This window comes from Strongylocentrotus purpuratus, unplaced genomic scaffold (assembly GCF_000002235.5).
Source record: "Strongylocentrotus purpuratus isolate Spur 01 unplaced genomic scaffold, Spur_5.0 spur5_scaffold_5, whole genome shotgun sequence".
NCBI classification, from domain to species: Eukaryota; Metazoa; Echinodermata; class Echinoidea; order Camarodonta; family Strongylocentrotidae; genus Strongylocentrotus; species Strongylocentrotus purpuratus.
This window is the reverse complement of record NW_022145611.1, coordinates 40309943-40331658: the sequence shown is the minus strand read 5'-3', so window position 1 is coordinate 40331658 and position 21716 is coordinate 40309943. Positions and strand designations below refer to the sequence as shown.

The 21716-nt window shown below is 38.1% G+C and overlaps 1 protein-coding gene across 1 annotated transcript in view; it reads left to right on the top strand.

The window, feature by feature from the left end:
* Positions 1 to 14591, top strand: part of LOC100889823 (fibropellin-1-like) — a 55833-nt gene extending 41242 nt beyond the window's left edge. Inside the window, exons 30-36 of the mRNA XM_030999209.1 lie at positions 555 to 659; positions 1278 to 1388; positions 2956 to 3060; positions 3678 to 3788; positions 5344 to 5448; positions 8846 to 9516; positions 14529 to 14591. Of these exons, the coding sequence (XP_030855069.1) occupies positions 555 to 659; positions 1278 to 1388; positions 2956 to 3060; positions 3678 to 3788; positions 5344 to 5448; positions 8846 to 9516; positions 14529 to 14591 (1271 nt within the window). The remainder of the gene's footprint in view (positions 1 to 554; positions 660 to 1277; positions 1389 to 2955; positions 3061 to 3677; positions 3789 to 5343; positions 5449 to 8845; positions 9517 to 14528) is intronic.
* The last annotated feature ends 7125 nt before the right edge of the window (positions 14592 to 21716 follow it).

Sequence of the window (21716 nt, the reverse complement as noted above, 5' to 3'; positions counted from 1 at the left end):
ATGCAGTTCTATGAAAGAGAAAGAGAGACGGTTTGTAATGAAATGAATGGGGGACTGTTTGAATTTCAAGAAGAAAATAACAATTTTCTACTCGTTGAGGGCAATCTTGAAGGTTCTAGATTAATTGTTAGACTTAATTAAGAGCGTCCGGTGGCTCCTTCCCCTGCATAGACAACTGACAACATAGGCCTCTGCCGCTGCAACATGACAGGGGCCCTCTGGGTCATTCTGGGGTGTTTTGTAGTCCTGGACCTTAACCGAAAAGATAGAAATCGTTTCCAAGACAAACCTTTATTCTATAAAATTGTCCTTAGGAGAGAGTGTGTATGTATGTGTGACAAAGAATTGCTTCCCAACAATATAAACCAATAGGGTCAGTGAAAATTTTAAGGGATGGATTAACTTTTTTAAATGCAAATTTCAAGACGGCTATCATAAAGGTTCTGAATTAATAAAACTCCAGAGCGTCTGAATACTCGTCATTCATGCATTTCCACGTAAACGGTGAATATAAAGATTCGTTAATTTAAGGATGTTTTCTCTTCTCTCTGCAGTTGATTGTTCTGCTCCCAACACATGTATGAACGGAGGTACCTGTAATGGTGAGGGCAATGCATGTCAATGTAATGCAGGATATACTGGAGAGTTGTGTGGTACAGGTATGAACATATGTTGTAACATCAGGATTTAACGTCGACAAATCTTTTGGTTTCAAAGGAAATTATTAGACACGTAATGATAACGATGATTTAAGCCATGATATACGGTAATATCGTGCACTTAACCCCTTTATATATGTCAAAATCAACATTTTAACTTTCAAACACTAACCCACCCCCCCCCCCCTCCCTCCCGAAAATGGAGTGGGCTAAAGTTTGGGGAAAGCCTACCTAAAAAACCTACCTGTCATTATTTAAAATGTCAGTTTTTACTTAATTTTCCTGTTATTTTCTTTTTCTTCGAGGGCCTCTTCAAGGATTGTCAGTGACAACGAAACTTGTTTTTTTTATAGATTTTTACTTCTTCTTAGTCCATGAATTTGGAAATTAATCGGACGAATGCAAGATAGATTTAGTTTGTTTACTTTATTTTATTTTTTGATTAATAGTTTTACAAATTAAGTAGATTTTTTTCTCATTTGTCGTTAATATGCATTTAAAAGCAATTGTTGTTTGATTTTCCTGTTAATCGCTAAATATGGACAAATATGACAACATGGAAATTATTTTCTTGTCACTTTCATTCCAATGAATATCATTACAACTCAATTTGCATAGATATCGACGAATGTGCTTCCGGTCCGTGTATGGCTAATGAAGATTGTACTGATGGAGTGAACATGTATACTTGTGCGTGCTCTGCTGGTTATGCTGGGTCTCCGTGTGCAGGTAAGCTATCGAGTCAAGGCAGATTAAATGCAAACACCTATGACATAAAGCAAATGCTCCTTTCTCATCAAGACATTATAGATACCTAGTCTTTCATGCTTCGTATCAGAGTCAAATTCAACTCACGGCTTGCATCTCCACTTGATCAACAGTGAAAAGTTTCAGTGTTAATTTATTTTAATGGCCTTTTTTTAGTTGATTCCCAGCGATGGCCTGACGTAAAAAGTTAAAGAATCATTTAATCTTCCCAAATTACAAAAATGTGAATCAAGCTACAGTGTCGAACATAAATGACAAGGTTGACAAATTGTTAGGCTACCCCGGGTCCTATCGCTAAAAATAGTCCAATCCGTCACAAAATTATTTTTCACTCTTTCTTTTATAACACAAGATAGAGCTATTCAATAAAATCAGCACTATTATTCAAGCCCCTTGATTTTCATGAGACAAGTCGCTGAAAATGTACTCCAAACTACAATTAATTAGCAATCTACATTCATAACCTTATGAACAATTTTAAAAATGAACACTTATTTTTAGTTTATTGCAACAAACGTGCAAAACAAAGCTTTCATTCTTATCATACAATACTTTTAAACCTGATGGTACTTGCTAATTAGTTTAGAATATACCCTTTCAGTGAAACAAATGTTCAAGTAGTTGACTGTTTAGAAAGGATGGAAACCTCAACCCACCGCAATTTGTTGAAATATATTCAATGAATGTATACAGCTATGGTGGATCGGGGAAGGGCGAATCGACCGCGGTCCCCCCCCCCCCCTTCTTTAGCGGGGGCCTGAAAAAGGGAGGAAAGGGTAAAAAGAAAAGAAGATAAGACAAAGAAAAAAAAGATAGAGGGAGAAAGATATTGGGAGGGAGCGAAACGGAAAAAAAAAGAAGAACATCAAACTTAACTCTAAACATACAGATTACATTGCAGATGAGTTGCAATAGGTTCAACGTGTGCCTACGAAGACTTCAGATGAAAGTAGAACAGTAATACAAAAAATTAAATGCAGTTCTATGAAAGAGAAAGAGAGACGGTTTGTAATGAAATGAATGGGGGACTGTTTGAATTTCAAGAAGAAAATAACAATTTTCTACTCGTTGAGGGCAATCTTGAAGGTTCTAGATTAATTGTTAGACTTAATTAAGAGCGTCCGGTGGCTCCTTCCCCTGCATAGACAACTGACAACTTAGGCCTCTGCCGCTGCAACATGACAGGGGCCCTCTGGGTCATTCTGGGGTGTTTTGTAGTCCTTGACCTTAACCGAAAAGATAGAAATCGTTTCCAAGACAAACCTTTATTCTATAAAATTGTCCTTAGGAGAGAGTGTGTATGTATGTGTGACAAAGAATAGCTTCCCAACAATATAAACCAATAGGGTCAGTGAAAATTTTAAGGGATGGATTAACTTTTTTAAATGCAAATTTCAAGACGGCTATCATAAAGGTTCTGAATTAATAAAACTCCAGAGCGTCTGTATACTCGTCATTCATGCATTTCCACGTAAACGGTGAATATAAAGATTCGTTAATTTAAGGATGTTTTCTCTTCTCTCTGCAGTTGATTGTTCTGCTCCCAACACATGTATGAACGGAGGTACCTGTAATGGTGAGGGCAATGCATGTCAATGTAATGCAGGATATACTGGAGAGTTGTGTGGTACAGGTATGAACATATGTTGTAACATCAGGATTTAACGTCGACAAATCTTTTGGTTTCAAAGGAAATTATTAGACACGTAATGATAACGATGATTTAAGCCATGATATACGGTAATATCGTGCACTTAACCCCTTTATATATGTCAAAATCAACATTTTAACTTTCAAACACTAACCCACCCCCCCCCCCCTCCCTCCCGAAAATGGAGTGGGCTAAAGTTTGGGGAAAGCCTACCTAAAAAACCTACCTGTCATTATTTAAAATGTCAGTTTTTACTTAATTTTCCTGTTATTTTCTTTTTCTTCGAGGGCCTCTTCAAGGATTGTCAGTGACAACGAAACTGGTTTTTTTATAGATTTTTACTTCTTCTTAGTCCATGAATTTGGAAATTAATCGGACGAATGCAAGATAGATTTAGTTTGTTTACTTTATTTTATTTTTTGATTAATAGTTTTACAAATTAAGTAGATTTTTTTCTCATTTGTCGTTAATATGCATTTAAAAGCAATTGTTGTTTGATTTTCCTGTTAATCGCTAAATATGGACAAATATGACAACATGGAAATTATTTTCTTGTCACTTTCATTCCAATGAATATCATTACAACTCAATTTGCATAGATATCGACGAATGTGCTTCCGGTCCGTGTATGGCTAATGAAGATTGTACTGATGGAGTGAACATGTATACTTGTGCGTGCTCTGCTGGTTATGCTGGGTCTCCGTGTGCAGGTAAGCTATCAAGTCAAGGCAGATTAAATGCAAACACCTATGACATAAAGCAAATGCTCCTTTCTCATCAAGACATTATAGATACCTAGTCTTTCATGCTTCGTATCAGAGTCAAATTCAACTCACGGCTTGCATCTCCACTTGATCAACAGTGAAAAGTTTCAGTGATAATTTATTTTAATGGCCTTTTTTTAGTTGATTCCCAGCGATGGCCTGACGTAAAAAGTTAAAGAATCATTTAATCTTCCCAAATTACAAAAATGTGAATCAAGCTACAGTGTCGAACATAAATGACAAGGTTGACAAATTGTTAGGCTACCCCGGGTCCTATCGCTAAAAATAGTCCAATCCGTCACAAAATTATTTTTCACTCTTTCTTTTATAACACAAGATAGAGCTATTCAATAAAATCAGCACTATTATTCAAGCCCCTTGATTTTCATGAGACAAGTCGCTGAAAATGTACTCCAAACTACAATTAATTAGCAATCTACATTCATAACCTTATGAACAATTTTAAAAATGAACACTTATTTTTAGTTTATTGCAACAAACGTGCAAAACAAAGCTTTCATTCTTATCATACAATACTTTTAAACCTGATGGTACTTGCTAATTAGTTTAGAATATACCCTTTCAGTGAAACAAATGTTCAAGTAGTTGACTGTTTAGAAAGGATGGAAACCTCAACCCACCGCAATTTGTTGAAATATATTCAATGAATGTATACAGCTATGGTGGATCGGGGAAGGGTGAATCGACCGCGGTCCCCCCCCCCCCCCCCTTCTTTAGCGGGGGCCTGAAAAAGGGAGGAAAGGGTAAAAAGAAAAGAAGATAAGACAAAGAAAAAAAAGATATTGGGAGGAAGCGAAACGGAAAAAAAAAAAGAACATCAAACTTAACTCTTAACATACAGATTACATTGCAGATGAGTTGCAATAGGTTCAACGTGTGCCTACGAAGACTTCAGATGAAAGTTGAACAGTAATACAAAAAATTAAATGCAGTTCTATGAAAGAGAAAGAGAGACGGTTTGTAATGAAATGAATGGGGGACTGTTTGAATTTCAAGAAGAAAATAACAATTTTCTACTCGTTGAGGGCAATCTTGAAGGTTCTAGATTAATTGTTAGACTTAATTAAGAGCGTCCGGTGGCTCCTTCCCCTGCATAGACAACTGACAACTTAGGCCTCTGCCGCTGCAACATGACAGGGGCCCTCTGGGTCATTCTGGGGTGTTTTGTAGTCCTGGACCTTAACCGAAAAGATAGAAATCGTTTCCAAGACAAACCTTTATTCTATAAAATTGTCCTTAGGAGAGAGTGTGTATGTATGTGTGACAAAGAATAGCTTCCCAACAATATAAACCAATAGGGTCAGTGAAAATTTTAAGGGATGGATTAACTTTTTTAAATGCAAATTTCAAGACGGCTATCATAAAGGTTCTGAATTAATAAAACTCCAGAGCGTCTGAATACTCGTCATTCATGCATTTCCACGTAAACGGTGAATATAAAGATTCGTTAATTTAAGGATGTTTTCTCTTCTCTCTGCAGTTGATTGTTCTGCTCCCAACACATGTATGAACGGAGGTACCTGTAATGGTGAGGGCAATGCATGTCAATGTAATGCAGGATATACTGGAGAGTTGTGTGGTACAGGTATGAACATATGTTGTAACATCAGGATTTAACGTCGACAAATCTTTTGGTTTCAAAGGAAATTATTAGACACGTAATGATAACGATGATTTAAGCCATGATATACGGTAATATCGTGCACTTAACCCCTTTATATATGTCAAAATCAACATTTTAACTTTCAAACACTAACCCACCCCCCCCCCCCCCCTCCCTCCCGAAAATGGAGTGGGCTAAAGTTTGGGGAAAGCCTACCAAAAAAAACCTACCTGTCATTTTTTTAAATGTCAGTTTTTACTTTAATATTGGGATGTAGTACCTGATTATACACTACAAAAAACAGTGTGTTAAATTTCTAACACCAGCGCGGAATAGAAAGAAAAACACCCTTAGTGTTAATTTCACGTCCCTTCACGTCCGTTCAACACCAACAGAGTGTCGAAATATTTAATAACAGGTTGATGTTCCGAGTCTTGGTGTTATGGTGTTGTACTTGCGCATGCGCATAAGTTAGTGGAATCGAGCAAAATCATTGGACGACAGTTGTCATATGATATGACGTCCTATCGTACATGCGCATGCGCAAGCTAGGTGTCAAGAATCTCTTCGGGATATCGTGGTTATAGAATTTTTTGTCAAGGTCTGAAAATCCTATTTCATCAGCGCAATCATGCCGTTAAGTGTGAACATTTGTTCTGCAGACAGAAAAGTTAAAAAATTGTTACCACAAAATCCAACAGACATCGCAGGATTCTTTGAATTGAGTGTAGAATTATTGGTATTGATTTTAACAAAAAAATCAGGATTAAATTCTACACACCACTGGTGTTGAAAAAAATGGTGTTGGAATTTTAAACACCAAAACTAGAATTGGACTTTAACACCAAGTTGAAACAATGGTGTTAGATTTTAACACCAAAGGCGGAATTACTTCAACACCAAGAGTGGAATTGAATTGTTTAATTCCAAACCCTGGTGTTAAATAATACCAGCTAGGGTTTTCCGATATAGATACCGGGATGGTGTTAAAACTAACACCCATGGTGTTAAATTTAACACCCTGGTTTTTTCAGTGTAGTCTCTGAAGGGTTCAACTTGTAACACATCCTGCATTACTTCAAAGCATCAAGATATTGTTGAATTATGCTCCCCCTCCGAAAAAACTACTTTTTCATGGCCTAGCTCAGTCAGCTAAATCCTACGAATATAATTCGTTGAATTTGCGTCCTGGATATAGAAAATAATCACTATAAGCACTATTTTTTCTAAAAAAAATTTGCTCCCGAAAATTTGAAAATCCCGCTAGTCCAAATGAGCTCAGTGGGTGGGAGAGGGGGGGGGGGCTTTCAAAATATTGAAAAATCGCACCCCCCCCCCTCCTCCTTAAACGCCAGGGGAGGGGGCCCATATCCAAAAAAATCGACCTATATGACCTTGACCTTTAACCAAGAAATATATAATCAGGTTGTCCTCTTATATGATGATACATAATTATAATCATCAAGTTCGAAGTTCATCAACTCAAAGGACAACTCCAAAAACATAATGCAATACGTCCACCTCTCCGGTGGCGAAGGCATAAACAAGAGATACAGAATACGTACATTCATGTGTATATTATTATGTATGAGAAATCTAACAATAGCGTGAATTATTAAATGAAAGAAATACTGTGATCCGCATTACTCTGAATTTAAATAAACTCCAATAAATCGAATGACACTTACGTCTGTGTACAGCTGTTGTCAAGTGTGTGGGAACCATTTGCAAATCTGTGCCCCTAAAACTATGTTCAGAACAAATTGAGAGAACTTGCTGTGAACACCCACCCCAAAAAATAACGTTTTAGAAGACTGAAATCAAACATGTAAAACATCATACGACTTCGTTGGTCAGGAAATTGATTTATTAAAAATTATTCCTTGCATTTTGATTTCCTAGTTATCTGCAGTGGGGTGACGTGTGTAGACTGTACATCATGCAGCGAAGGTATGTTGTTCTATTTGAAAGTAGCTTGTATGGTTAGTGATTCGATTAGAGTTTTGCTATGGTCTCATGTTGCCGTACGCTTTTTGGCACATATACATGTGATCAGTGGCGTACGCAGGATTTTTTAAAGGGGGGGGGGGGGGGGTTTTAAATCGGGTCCAAAATTTCGCAACGACTCAGGAAAATTTGAAAATTGCGCCGGCCAAAAAGTCGCTCAGTGGGGGGGGGGGGGGGGGGCGGGGGGGGGGGGGGGGGGGGGGGGGGGGAAGCGGACACTTTTTTTTTTTTAGGGAGTCCAAACAAAAATCGCAACGACTCAGCCAGCCGAAAAGTCGCTCAGTGGTGGGGGGGGGGGGGGGGGGGGGGGGGGGGGGGGGGTAAGCGGACACTTTTTTTTTTTTTTTTGGTCCCAGAAAAATCGCAACGACTCAACCGACCGCTGAATAAGCGGGGGGGGGGGGGGGGGGGGGGGGGGTAAGAGGCCACTTCTTTTTTTTTTTTTTTGGTCTCGAAATTTGAAAAATTGACATTTTTCTCCGTTGGGGGGGGGGGGTAAGGTCACCTTTCTTAGGTCAGCCATGGAGGTATTTCTTTTTTCTTTTTTTTTCTTTTTTTTAATAATTTAAAAAAATAAATAAAATAAAATAAAAATCCAAAGGGGGGGTTATAGGTTTTTTTAGGGGGGTTTACACACATAAAAATACCAAAGGGGGGGGGGTTTAACCCCCCAAACACCCCCCTGCGTACGCGCCTGCATGTGATCATCAAAGTACGTGTTGGACATACATGCCCATCATTCCCTGCCACCTATGTGCTCGTAACTGCCTAGAACCCCCCCCCCCTCTCTCTCTCTCTCTCTCTCTAAGTGCAGAACACTGCGTCTGACTGAGCGATTTTTCTGTGGAATCCATCACGAAAGTATTAAAGTCCACAGCTAGCTGTGACCCTAAACTGTTCATTATGCAAGAATGCTAATTAATTACGCTGAAATTCAGAGTCTTTTTTTAGAGAACATAATAGCATTACGGCAACGCTTTTTTATAGAGAACATGTTAGCATTGCGGCAACTCTTCTTTTGGTACATTTGGTATGTCAAGGTGTTTTACTTACTGCTATTTTGTGTCCTGTAAAATACTGGATTTAACAAAACCTGTCACTGTTTGATCCATGTATGGATATGTGATGCCTTTGTCTAGTGTTAAGGCACTACTTGGAGAGAGTTCACAGATCAACAGATGACTGGAAACTGAGAATTTTAAGCTAGAATTCACATCCAAATCTGGACTTCTGTAGCTGTTGGCACATTTCAGTCCCATCCCTTTATTTTCCTGAAGTGAAAATCCACCTTTTGCTGTTATCAACATGCCTGGGCGTGGAAGTAAGGGAAAGGCGAAGAAGGATAATATGCCTTGAATGTTTCTCCGAGGAGCCGCTCAGGGCCAGGCAAAACCCCCATCACCACAGCGCCCATTTGTGGTCAACAATGATGTAGATCGCAAGGTCGCCTCTCAACGAGGGATGGCAGCTGCAGCATCTCCGGAAAAGAAGGGGATTTTCGTTGATATAGGAGATCATCTTGAAGAGTTGGAGATTGGTGAATATGGCATGATGGGAGATGTTGTGAAACAGGCAGTTGAGGCAGCAGTAAAGGCAGCCGTTCCTGCTATAGTTCAGGCAGTGAAAGAGGTATGCCTGCGGTCATTTAAGGAGGTGGTCAATCCCCATCTTCTCCACCTCCAGTTTCGACAAGATGCAATAGAGCAGGCTGGGAGGAAAGATAATTTGAGGATCAGCGGTCTGGCTGAGGAGGAGAAGGAGGAGACAGAGGAGATCCTGATCGAAAAAATCTGTAAGGTGGCTGGGGAGACCGGGATGCAGCTTGCAGAGAGCGACATCTCGGCTTGCCATCGCTTAGGAAGGAAGGTGGCGGGGAAGAAGCGCGACACCGTCGTGCGCTTTGTCGCCCAACGTAAGCGAGACAAGGTGTACCAGGGGCGTTTCCACTTGAAGGGGAAGGAATCCTTTAGGCAGGTTTTTGTGAATGAAGATCTCACCTCTACTCGCTATGCTGTCTTGATGGCAGCAAAGAAATCTGCAGAGGTGAAATCTGTTTCGACAAAGGCAGGGAACATCGTCTGCAAAATGAATGATGATACTTTTAAGATAATTTCAACCCCTGACGACTTGTTCGCAGTGGGTTTAGATAATGTCGAATACAAAACTTCAGACTCCGCCTGTTGGAGAAATGTCTCCTCATAATGTCCTTTTTTCATGATACAAATATTCTAATAATATGTTTGATAACACCAGAAGCGGATCTAGAGGGGGGGTTGGGGGTTTGCAACCCCCCCCCCCCCCCCCCCCCAAAAAAAAAAAAAATCCGGGGACCATTTTTTTAAATCTTATCTTTTTTTTTAAACTTGTAATTTTATTTTATTCTATTTCTATGTATTTATTTCATTTATTATTATTATTATTATTATTATCATTATTATTATTATTATTATTATTATTTCTTTTTGGGGGGGGGGGGGGGGGGGGGGGTTGGGCGAACAAATGTCACAGAGTCCCTTGCCCCCCCCCCCCCCCATCAGCTTTTTTGAGGACACGGGCCACCGCCGAAGTGAAAAAAAAAGAAAGAAAAAAGAACGCACGCTGGAGAGAAACCCTTTCAAGTGCAAATATTGTGAGAAGATTTTCAACTCATCTGGTAACTTAACCAAACACATGATAACTCTGGATATAACTGTGTATTTAACTGTTACTTGATTTAAAAAGACGTTATCATGCACTGCTTTTTATGGTCTCCATTGTGTTAATAGATGCCAGGAAAACATCACTTACGGGGTTCAAATAAACACCCCCAAAAAAATCGGCTCGGCGCTTCGCGGCTCGTGGACGATGCTCCGCATCGTCATTATTTTGGTCAACCCCCCTCTTAGCAAAAAGCTAGATCCGCCCCTGAACACTGTATCACATTCTTGTAAGTTATGTCCAAATTCATTTGATAGTACATTATTGCCACTTGACGGTAAAAAATCAATTAGTATCTCCCATGTAAATGTACGTTCGCTAAACAAAAATGTTGATTCCTTAAAGTTGTTATATGAAGATTGCGTTAAGTTCAGATTCGATGTAATTGCATTATCAGAAGTATGGAGAGTTTTAGAAAAGTCAACCTTGGAAATGGAAGGTTATTTATTGGAGGTAAAGTGCCGGGATGGTAGAGAAAGAGGAGGAGGGGTAGGAGCTTATATTCGTTCTAATTTGAAATACGTCGTGAAAGATTATACAGTGAAGCATACAGAATCAATTTGGTTTGAAATAAACAATGGAGAATTCCAGAAGGTGATGGTAGGTGTTTTATATAGGAAACCAAATACAGATGTTAAAGAGTTTCAAGAAAGTCTTCTCACAGTTCTAGAAGACATTAAAGTCGACAGACGCAATACCATTGTAATAGGAGATTTTAATATAAATTCATTAAGTTCAGACGGAACAACAGAAGGGTTTTCAACAGCGATGAAATGCGTAGGAATTGAGCAGAAAATAAAATATCCAACAAGAGTAACCAGTGAGTCTGTAACCTTATTAGACCATATATACACTAATATGAACAAGTATGATAATCACTCAGGTGTTATAGAATGTGATATTTCTGATCACTGACCCTGTATTCATGATTTTAGAAAATCCATGTATAAATTCGAAGCAGATGCATTATCCACAGACTGTAACTTACAGATGTTATAAAAACTATGATGTACAAAACTTTAAAGATGATCTTGCTGGGCAAGAGTGGCAACATATCAATAGCTGTGAAGATGTTAACATGGCATATTCCATTTTTCTTAATTTGTTTAATAATGTTTGTAATAAACATGCACCAATCAAAGAGAAAAGAAGCTGCAAAGGACGCGCTTATAAGAAACCTTGGATAACCAAATCAATAATGAAGTCTGTTCGAAAAAAATATAAATTGTTTTTAAAAGTAAGGAAATCTAATTTTGATGTAAGTGATGTACAAAAATTTCGGAACTACAGAAATGTATTAACGACTGTTCTTCGCAATGCCAAGAGAAATTATTACAGTGGTTTGCTAGCTGAGAACAGCAATAACACTAGTAAAACGTGGAACATCATCAATGAATTACTATCTGGGAGAAATAAAGGTAACAAAGGTACTAAGGTAGAAAAACTTATAAGGCGTATTAATGGAAATGATAAAGTTCTAACAACTGAATCTGAAATTGCCAATGAATTTAATGATTTCTTTGTAAACATTGGTCCAAATCTAGCATCAGCAATACCAAATGTACCCACATTATTTGAAGATTATTTGAATAATAGTGTTGAGCAATCCCTTTTTTGGAAAATTCATGACCACATGTTGGCTCTAGACGAGAAGAAAGCTTGTGGTTACGACAACATTCCAGTACGCCTGATTAAGGATGGTGCATCTATTTTGGCTGAACCATTAAGACATATCTTCAATCTTTCATTGGAAACAGGAAATTTCCCTGATCAAATGAAAATTGCTAAAGTCAGTCCACTGTTTAAGAAAGGTAATAAACATGAAACAGGGAATTATAGACCCATTTCTGTCTTACCAATTTTGGGAAAATTATTAGAAAAAATAGTTAATGTTCGATTGACCAGTTTTCTAAAAACGCATGACATTTTATATCACCATCAGTACGGATTTAGGAAAAAGTATAGTACTAAATTATCATTAATTAATCTTATGAATACGGTATTGAACAGTATAGACGAAGGATGTGTTACGCTTGGCGTGTTTCTTGACTTTCAAAAGGCTTTTGACACAATAAACCATAAAATATTATTTAAAAAGTTCTCACATTATGGTATCCGAGGACATGCACTGAAATGGCTCAAAAGCTATCTTAGTGACAGAATGCAGTTTGTGAAATACAAAGAGTCATCATCAGAAAGTAGATATATCAAATGCGGTGTACCACAAGGTTCTGTCTTAGGACCAACTCTGTTTTTAATCTCTATAAATGACTTGCCAACTGTGACAAATTATTTCAATTTCAGACTATTTGCAGATGATTCTAATATTTTTCATACTTTTCCCAAAGGTGTAGATCAAATAGATGAGTGTGAAGTAAATGAAAATTTAAAATCAATACAGAATTGGTGCACTGCAAATAAGCTTACTATCAATGCGTCAAAAACCAATTTCATGTTCTTCAGTAGTCGTAGAAGAAAGGCTGTGCTTAAAGGGAGATTAAAAATATCTGGGGCAGAATTAATAGAAGTGGAGGAAGCAACATTTGTTGGTATTATCATTGACAGACATTTAACATGGAATTCACATATAAAATCTGTTAATGACTGTATACGGAGAAAGGTCGGTATCCTCTTTAAATTACGGCACTTTGTCCCTAAACATTTGTGAGAAGAAATACAACATGGATACATTGTTTGCCATTTTCTCAACATTTATTCCACTGGGGATAGAATTTCCCCTTTCAAACCGTCCAACAATTAATGTCACAATCAAATAACAGAAATGCAATGAAATTAAAAAGGGGCGATATCTGTACCCGCACTATTGTACAGGGAAGAGGGGAGAGGCTAAATAAAAACGAGATACTAAGTAGGGGAACCCGGGTCACGTGACCAGCCGGGAGGAAGACATCCAACCGAAGTCCCAGTTTCCTGAGATACGGATTCCCCTAAACAACCTCTCCTACTGAGAGCCCCTCCTTGCCATTGGGCAAACCGCTCTCCCCTGTTATGAACAACAATTAACATAAATATCAATAGCAATAAGCAACCTTGACAATTTTCAACCCCAAACAGCCAATACAAACCATTTTTTTTTTTTTTTTTTTTTTCCTCTTAATAGTTTTGTCTGTTTTGTTTTCTAAATTGTTACTTTCTGCCATAAACGGACGAACAATTAAATGAAATGATGTTATCTGTTGTCACTTGGACCCATTCAAACACAGCAAACTATAGTCATCTCTTTAAGGGCATTTATCAAAAATACTAATAATTTTATTTTTATTATTTTTCTCCATCGGTTCCTAAACCTTAATACCAAGCCAGGTGCTTAAATTCTCTGCACCATTATCACATTTTATGTGACTTTGCCGAGCAAAATTGAAATGAACAATTACGATTTATGAATCCACGTTAAATCAATTAAACACGATCACTATGTTGAAGACAATAATAACCTGTTTGCCCGTGTACAGTCGAGCTGCACAGCCTCAAATAAGATTCAGTCATTAGTCGACTGTCCTATTTTGATCGAACGTCTATTTACATGTACGTATTCATCTGTACAATCCACTGTTATCTTATTATCTTTGGCATTATTCCCTAAACTAGAAATATACATGTAGGTATACTTGACGAGCTGCCATACCAAAACCAACAACAAAACAACCATGATAGCAGCGTCAACGAGCCATATCATGGTCCAAATCAGATTCTGCCTTGTTCTATTTACATGTGCATGTATATACACTTTGCAATGATCTTTATATTCAGCTTAAATGTTAAAGTGTTGAGTCGCAAGACTCACGTGCATTATTTTGAGGGAGTCATTATATTTAAACGGCGTTTTCTCAGAGATTTCAAGTTTTAAGTTAACCCAGCCATTCGAGCCGCCGTTGCGAAACTCTGTATCAAGATGTCACATCCACTGTCCGACAGGTGTATCCCGTCCCTGTTGAAGTATTGGTGTTCTTGCGCGATGAAGTTGTGCATGATGAACGATGCATTGTGCATGCCCTGATCTTTCTTCTACCATATTTGTTCAGGGATTTCCTCACCTTATCAATCGCTGATTGCGAGTGCACTGTACGGCCATATCCATAGTAGAACAAACGAGGTATTATGCTTGAGAAAGAAATGTGGCACCCCGGTAATAGTTCCCGGGCTGTGGTGAGGGCATCATCTAATGCCTGTCGACATTGCTTGGCTCCATAGCGGCCGAGGTCGTTCGAACCCACGTGAATGATCATGATGGTAGGAGCTGGGTTGTACCTTAGTAAGTCCTGGAGAGCTCTCGGAAATTCGTGTAGGGTTAGGCCGCCTCTGCCAAACCATTTAACCTCGCTTGCATTTACTCCCAGGTTGTGGTTGCCTGTCCAGGATGCCCTCTCGCCGGCTCTCCTGACGAAGCTATCCCCCAATAGCCACAACCGTTGGGCTCGAGTACCTGTGGTGAAAACAAAAGAGTTCTTCGGGGAAGTATACATGTACATAATTCTTTTCACGATCATATGTTTATTCATAGTCCACCCTATTCGACTTGTTTGTAGTTAAGGTTAAAACGAGCATCATATTGTGCCCGTGCTATAATTTGGTAAGCACGATAATCGGTTTCTTATTATTTGTTTATTATTTATTTATTTTTTTATTTTTTTATTTTTATTTTTTTTACACTGTATACATGACTTTTTGAAAACTTATGATCAGCTTACAATAATTTGCTTCATGTGAGAGATGAGGAAGAGCACTCTCAATTTTATTAATGTAAACTACAACCTTCCACGCTATAACCTTTGGAAGGAGGATGGAGTAAACTTGTTTCAACACGTGCTGAGGCCACGCACCACTGAACCACTTGTTCTGAAAGTAATCGCCAAATCCTATGCCTCCGCTTGCATCTGTGAATAAGTTCAAGTCTGAGTCAGTTGACCACTGCCTAGGCTGAATGATTGTAACCCCGTTAAATTGTTCCAGGAAAGACGACCAAACTTCGAGGTCAGCACGGGCTCCATCCGTTAAACGCCGTGAACCCTTTGACCCGTCTTCTGTTTTCAGGAGATCTATTAACCTCCTTAGGAACGCTCTACCTGGCCGTACGGCTCGACAAACAAAATTCAAGGATCCTATTAACGACTGAATATTCCTCAGATCCAAAGACTTTTGTTCTAAGGCCCTGCGGATTTTCTGTTTCAAGGCTGCTACCTTACCGTCAGGTATCCGAACTTGCATGACGCTGGTGTCGATCTCCAGGCCTAGATATGTCAATTTTGTACAGGGCCCTTCCGATTTTTCCATAGCCAGAGGGACACCTAGTTCACTGCATACTGAGCGAAATTTGGTTATTATTCCTAAACATTTAATACCTCCTGCATTTGCCGACCCTACTGCTAAAAAATCGTCCATGTAGTGAACTATCCTATCTGTTCCTAGCCTGTCCCTCACACAGAATTCTAGAAATGAGGAGAATTTTTCGAAATATGCCGGTGCGCATCGGATCCCCATTGGTAAACACTTATCTACGTAATACTTCCCTTCGAATTTTATTCCTAATAATTCAAAGTCCTGGGTTGATATGGGTAGCAGTCTGAATGCAGATTGTATGTCTTCTTTTGCTAACTCGGCCCCTATTCCCGTCCTAGAAACTAAATCTACGGCAGTATCAAAGCTACTGTATTCTACTTTGCATGCATCATCGGCAATGAAATCATTAATCGAGTACCCTTTCGGATAGGATAAGTGATTTATTAGTCGGAAATCCCCTGGGTTCTTCTTCGGGACTAAGCCAATTGGGCTTGCTCTCAAATTTGAAGGGGTCTTTTCTCGTATGGCCCTGCGTAGCGTCCCGAAGTAACTTCCTTATCGATTTTCTTTTTTGTCGCTACCTTATTCTGATCTGCCGATTTCAAATTTGGTAGATCGGCAGGCAACCGAGGGCCGTTGTAATACAATATGAAGCCCTGGGTGAAACCGGTTACTAAGCATTGCGCTGCCTTTTTATTGGGATATCTTTCCAACTCTGCTACTAGTCTTTCTACTTTAATGGGAGATGGAGCTAGTGAGTGTAGTTGATGATCTTTTACCGACTTTACGTTAACATTATTATTATTGGCCATTGATGTTCCTTCGTTATATTGATCCCCAGTATTTAAGTTTTCTTGTATTACTAGACTAGACTCTATCTAGATCTACTAGATCTGCTTCATGCGGTTTGGCTGGTGATCGCCTCCCGTGTATTTGCTCGATACCGACCGTATGAGGTGGCAATATTTTAGGATCTCTTGTGCGCAGTTTGGATGTGCCTGCAAACAGACACTCGCAAATGTCAAAAAGGCGTTTGTCCACGCCTCAATGTTGTAGATCTTGTTTCTTGCTGTTACTGTTGGTTAAAGCGTGAGTTGTTGTCCCGTTTGAACTACAGTAAAACCCGATTGACTCTGTTCCATTGGAACGTATCCCTGCCCTCGAGCCGTCATCCCCTGGTTGCCTAGTAACCCGTTAAAATCGACGTATTCTCCCTTCCATATTTTTTCTTTCAAATTGTGGGGAACCGTGATACCCAGGGTTTCTGTTTGGGGCGACATTGGTCCGATTGGAGATGGCATCGGGACTTGTTGAGACTGAGGTTGATATGGGGATGGGGATTGAGATTGAGACGGGATCGGATCGATTGGTTTCGGGTTTAGATCTAGATCTAGATCTAAGTCTACATGATCCCCGAAGTCTGGATTTAGACCTCCATCCCGCCCTGGTACTATGGAAGGGAACGATACGGTAGGGACGAGGGCTGAATTGGTCTTTATGCTTTCATTAGATCTAATGCCTGTAATGTCAAGCTGACGGTTGTTTGTCGTAAACTCACCCGGTTGTGTCACGACCGAGGGTCGTCCCGACGACTGACTGGGTGTTGCTGCCTGGGCTGCAGGCACCTGCTCCACCGTCCCTGGGCCGGTCACTGGCTGATCTTGCGACACCGACTCCCTTGGCATTGACCTTGACGTGTATCTCCCTCTCCTACTACTAGTAGGCCTAGACCTAGAGCTAGTAGTAGGCCCTACTAAGTACTACTAGGCCTTGTCACTCTCGTGTTGGGTCCTGTGGTAACACTAACATTCCGTGTTGATGCTCTGGTCTCGCGATCTTTGCGTTTAGTCGTCTGCCCGCCTCTTTTCTTCCCCATTGTCACTGTCAAGTTCGGGCTTGATCGAGCGCGATAGTCCGGTTTAGTTTATAAAGAAAAACATCCAACCCCAGTGGAACTTGTTGAGTATGTGAGGCGAAATGCTAACTTGGAATGCGCGCACTTTACCGGTATCGCGCGCGATGCGCTAACTAATAGTTTCTCTTTTGACCTTTCTGCACTTTGCTAGCGTAAACAACTTTGACCCTGAACTATATTGTTTACGTTGCATTCTCTCACAAATGCGCTGATTCGATAACTCGAATAATCGAAATATTGATACTGTTGTATAAAGCTCTGATACAGCCACATATTACATATGGCATCGAGGTTTGGGGTAGTACTTATAAATCACACTTGAATTGTATATTTTATACTCAAAAGATGGCTGTACGTGCTATAACTTTCAAGCCACATCGTTTTCATATTAATGCACTGTTTCATGACCTCAAATTGTTGAATGTTTTTAAATTGCATAACTTATCTATTGGTACTTTTGTGTTTGATTTGATAAATGAACGATTACCTCATTCCTTAAAACATTATTGCAGTATGATACAACATGAATATTCCACAAGACAAAAAACGGGTCGACAATTACGTCTTCCTTTATTCAAAACAGACCAAGGAAAGTTTTCTGTTTCGTTTGTTGGAAGTAATTTTTGGAATATGCTTCCTACTGATCTAAAAATTGAGAGATCAAGAACCTCTTTTCGTAAAAAACTTACAAAATTACTTTTAAGTGAAAACCACGAATCATAACCTCGTAACTATATAGTTTTATATAGTAACCAGTCTCATTTTTATATTATACACAAATCTTATTTATAAGATTTGGTAACCCATCATGTATTTTTAAAATAACTTTATTTTATGCTTTAGATAACGAGAGTCAGACTCGACTAGCACATGTGCTATTTTTGACTCTATTTTACCATCGATCACAAAATCATTGTAAATAGTCATTTATTGTTTTACTCTTGAAGCAAAGTTTACTTTATATTTGTCATAATGTACATGTATATCGCTGTAGAACATGTATTTTTTTATAATTCATGTCATGCATTTATGTTATATTGACATTGTCATTGTACATTTATCTTTTGTTTCAATGTTTTCAATGGTGGTGAATAAATAAATTCAATTCAATTCAATTCTTTTAAAGGACAATTTATCTAGAATTGTCAGAAAGGGGATAATAAAAACGAATGGATAACACTATGAATCCAGAACGTCAATGACGTAGCGCTCATCCGCATCTCGCAACAACAAATATCGTAAATTTTATGTGGTACACTTTTGAACTGGTCAAAAAATAAAAATGTGATGCCCTGGAAGGGACATAATTTCATTTAGTTGTACAAGATTAAATAGAAACTAAAGGAAATGAAATGAAAATTGGGTGAAAAATATATAGTTGTATGACAAGCAGGACTCGAACTTAGTTAGAGATAAATGAAAACATACTCACCTTTTATTATGATAAGAAAAGGACAGAGGTATAAATAGTCAGTAAATTGTCAACAGAAAAATATGGCAAAATAACAATTTTGTAAGGGACAAAAACGAGTTAGTGTGAGAAAATTGTTAAAATATTTAAACAAATTGAAGAATTAGGGGGTAACAAGAGAATGAAAACAATGCATGCATAATACTGATGAATTAAAACAAAATTAATTATTGTGATCTTTCAGCCATTTGCACTCAGGTGTGTTGGATGTTGTGCTTGCCTTGAGTGCAAGATGTTGCCAAACACCACAACTTGGAGGCAGATCACATATCCTATTATTTAAGAAATGAGGAAGAAGAAGCAATATTTGTTATTTTTTTAATAAATTTCCATACATTACCATAATTAATTAATGGAGCAAAATCTCAAAATTCTGTGTAAAAGTTTAGTGTTCCAAATTTAGCTGTACCAGATAAGGCAAACCAAATCAAAATCGGTCAAGAAATGAGGGAGAAGCAATTTTTGTTATTTTTGGAATAAATTTGTATAAATTACCATAACTAATTAATAGAGAACAATTTCAAAATTCTGTGTAGAAGTTAAGTGTACCAAAGTTAGCTCTACCAGATAAAGCAAACCAAATCAAAATCTGTAGAGAAATGAAGAAGAAGTATTTTTTGTGATTTCGAATAAATTTGCATAAATTAGCATAGATAATGAATTTCACGATTCTGTGTAGAAATTTTAAATCCCCCTCCTAGCCCTATCATATGAAACAATAAGAATCAAAATCGGTTGAAAAATAACGTAAAAGAAGCATTTTGAAAACTGTGGACGGACGGACGACGGACGCCACGCCATGGCATAAGCTCATCGGGCCCTTCGGGCCGGATGAGCTAAAAAGGATAAAAGTGGGAAAGAAGTATAAAAAAAACATTCCAAAGATCAGACTAGTTTGGGAGTACTCGATCCTAATTTTAACATATTTATTTTATAACAATATTTCTGGGATACTTTAAAAATATTCACTCGCAAAATGACACCTCACTTACCCTTCAAGACTCTGCCCTTTTTTCCATAGGGTATTGGAAATGTTAAGCAGCAACACCCCCTTCCCTCTCCTGAATCACCGAGCAAGGTATGGCAACATAATTATGTATAGTTAACACCTCATGTCTTTACATCATATCAATAATGATATTTTACCAAACTTCCATCACTACAGCAACTACCCCGGCCACAAGAATGATGGGGGTAAGTGAGTGAAATCTTTGAATGCTTGATGGAGAGAGGCTTTTTTCAATATTGTACACGTTTCTTGTGGCTATGTATTTGTGTTTACCAATAATAATGATCTAAAAGTGTATAATTCTTTGTTAGGAAGGTCTATGAAAGACATTTGTTATGAAAGAACTTTCTCCTTCGTGCTTAAGGCAATGACTTGTTGCCTACAGAATACATTTGTTTGATATTCTGAACGAAAGCATTTTTGTTCTGAAGAAAAACGGCAATCATTGCTTAGAAAATATTTTACAATGTTGTTACATTTTTTTGAATTGTTTACATTTTGTTGTCATCAAATTCAATCTTTTTATTAATATAATTTTTGTTTACCTTTGATGTGGAACCTGGAAGGGATAGCATTTGTTAATGTTTAGCGATACATGCTGATCACGTATCCAAGTATAATATAATTAGATAATCCATTCTTAAAACTAATACCATGTGCATTTAACTGTTCCTTGCAGACTCTTCAATGTCATTCCTGTTCGACTAACTCCATAACGGATGTTTGCTCTACTGCTGATGAACTTGCAGGCGGTTCTGGAGTATCAATTGTTACATGCTATGAAGAACAGAGTTGTTGGGTATTTAAATACTTTGACATTTACTTTGACATTTACATTTATTCACAGTAACCTAAGGGTTAATCTAGCATGTGTATATAGTTTGGTATTATAACAGAAAATACAATGAGGATATATCTCTAAATTGATGGTGTGAAACAGAAGACACGAATTTATACAAAGTAAACATTAATTTTCACCTAAGCTTATGTTGTGTCTCATCCGTTTATTTATTTCGTCCTCAAATACCGGGGTAAGTGATAGTTCTGTCCATTTTAAATTTTTTTTTTTTTCTTCTTCTCTCTTTTTCTTTAATTTTTCTTATCAAAGAAAAAAAATAATGAAATACATTACAAAGCAAGAGAACAATTTTTTTAGTGAGATGTCTATAAAAACCAATGGACAAAAACATTAGTTAACTGGATGAGGGGAAAAAGCTGTGCGATTCGTATTTTCAAGAAATCAAAAGATGAAATTAAAATTCTACAACATCGTTAAAAAAAAATACTGCCAAAAACTCAACTAGGTATGAACGATCAAGTTACATAGAGTATCATAAAACTTCTTCATTTTTTGCAGACTGATCATTATGAGAACTCGTCACACACGGTTGTGTCGCGTGGATGCACAGATGACCAATGCAATACATATCATGAAGGTGGTGGACCTTATTGCACTTCGGCAAATGGTGTTACCAGTTGCACATCCTGTTGTACTGCATCAAAATGCAACGACAACAAATCCAGCTCTGAGGGTCTCACTTCTAGCTGTGTGACATGGCTGACATCTCTTTTCTCAGTGGTCATCATGATCATCACTTATATATAGAACCTAACAAAACTCAAATGTCAAAAGCTGTTCCCATATTACCATTTATTATAACAGGCAAAAGCATTCCCACTCCATTCACAATCATATTGTAAACATATTGTTATATTGTAATACAAAGTTTTGGTATTTTGAAAAACATGTTGATATTACCAGATAGAGGTTATTTTTGGATTTTGGGGTTGTAATTTAAAATCCCGTTTCCCCCTATTTCCTCATAACATTCCAGAGTTACAAAGCACAGGGC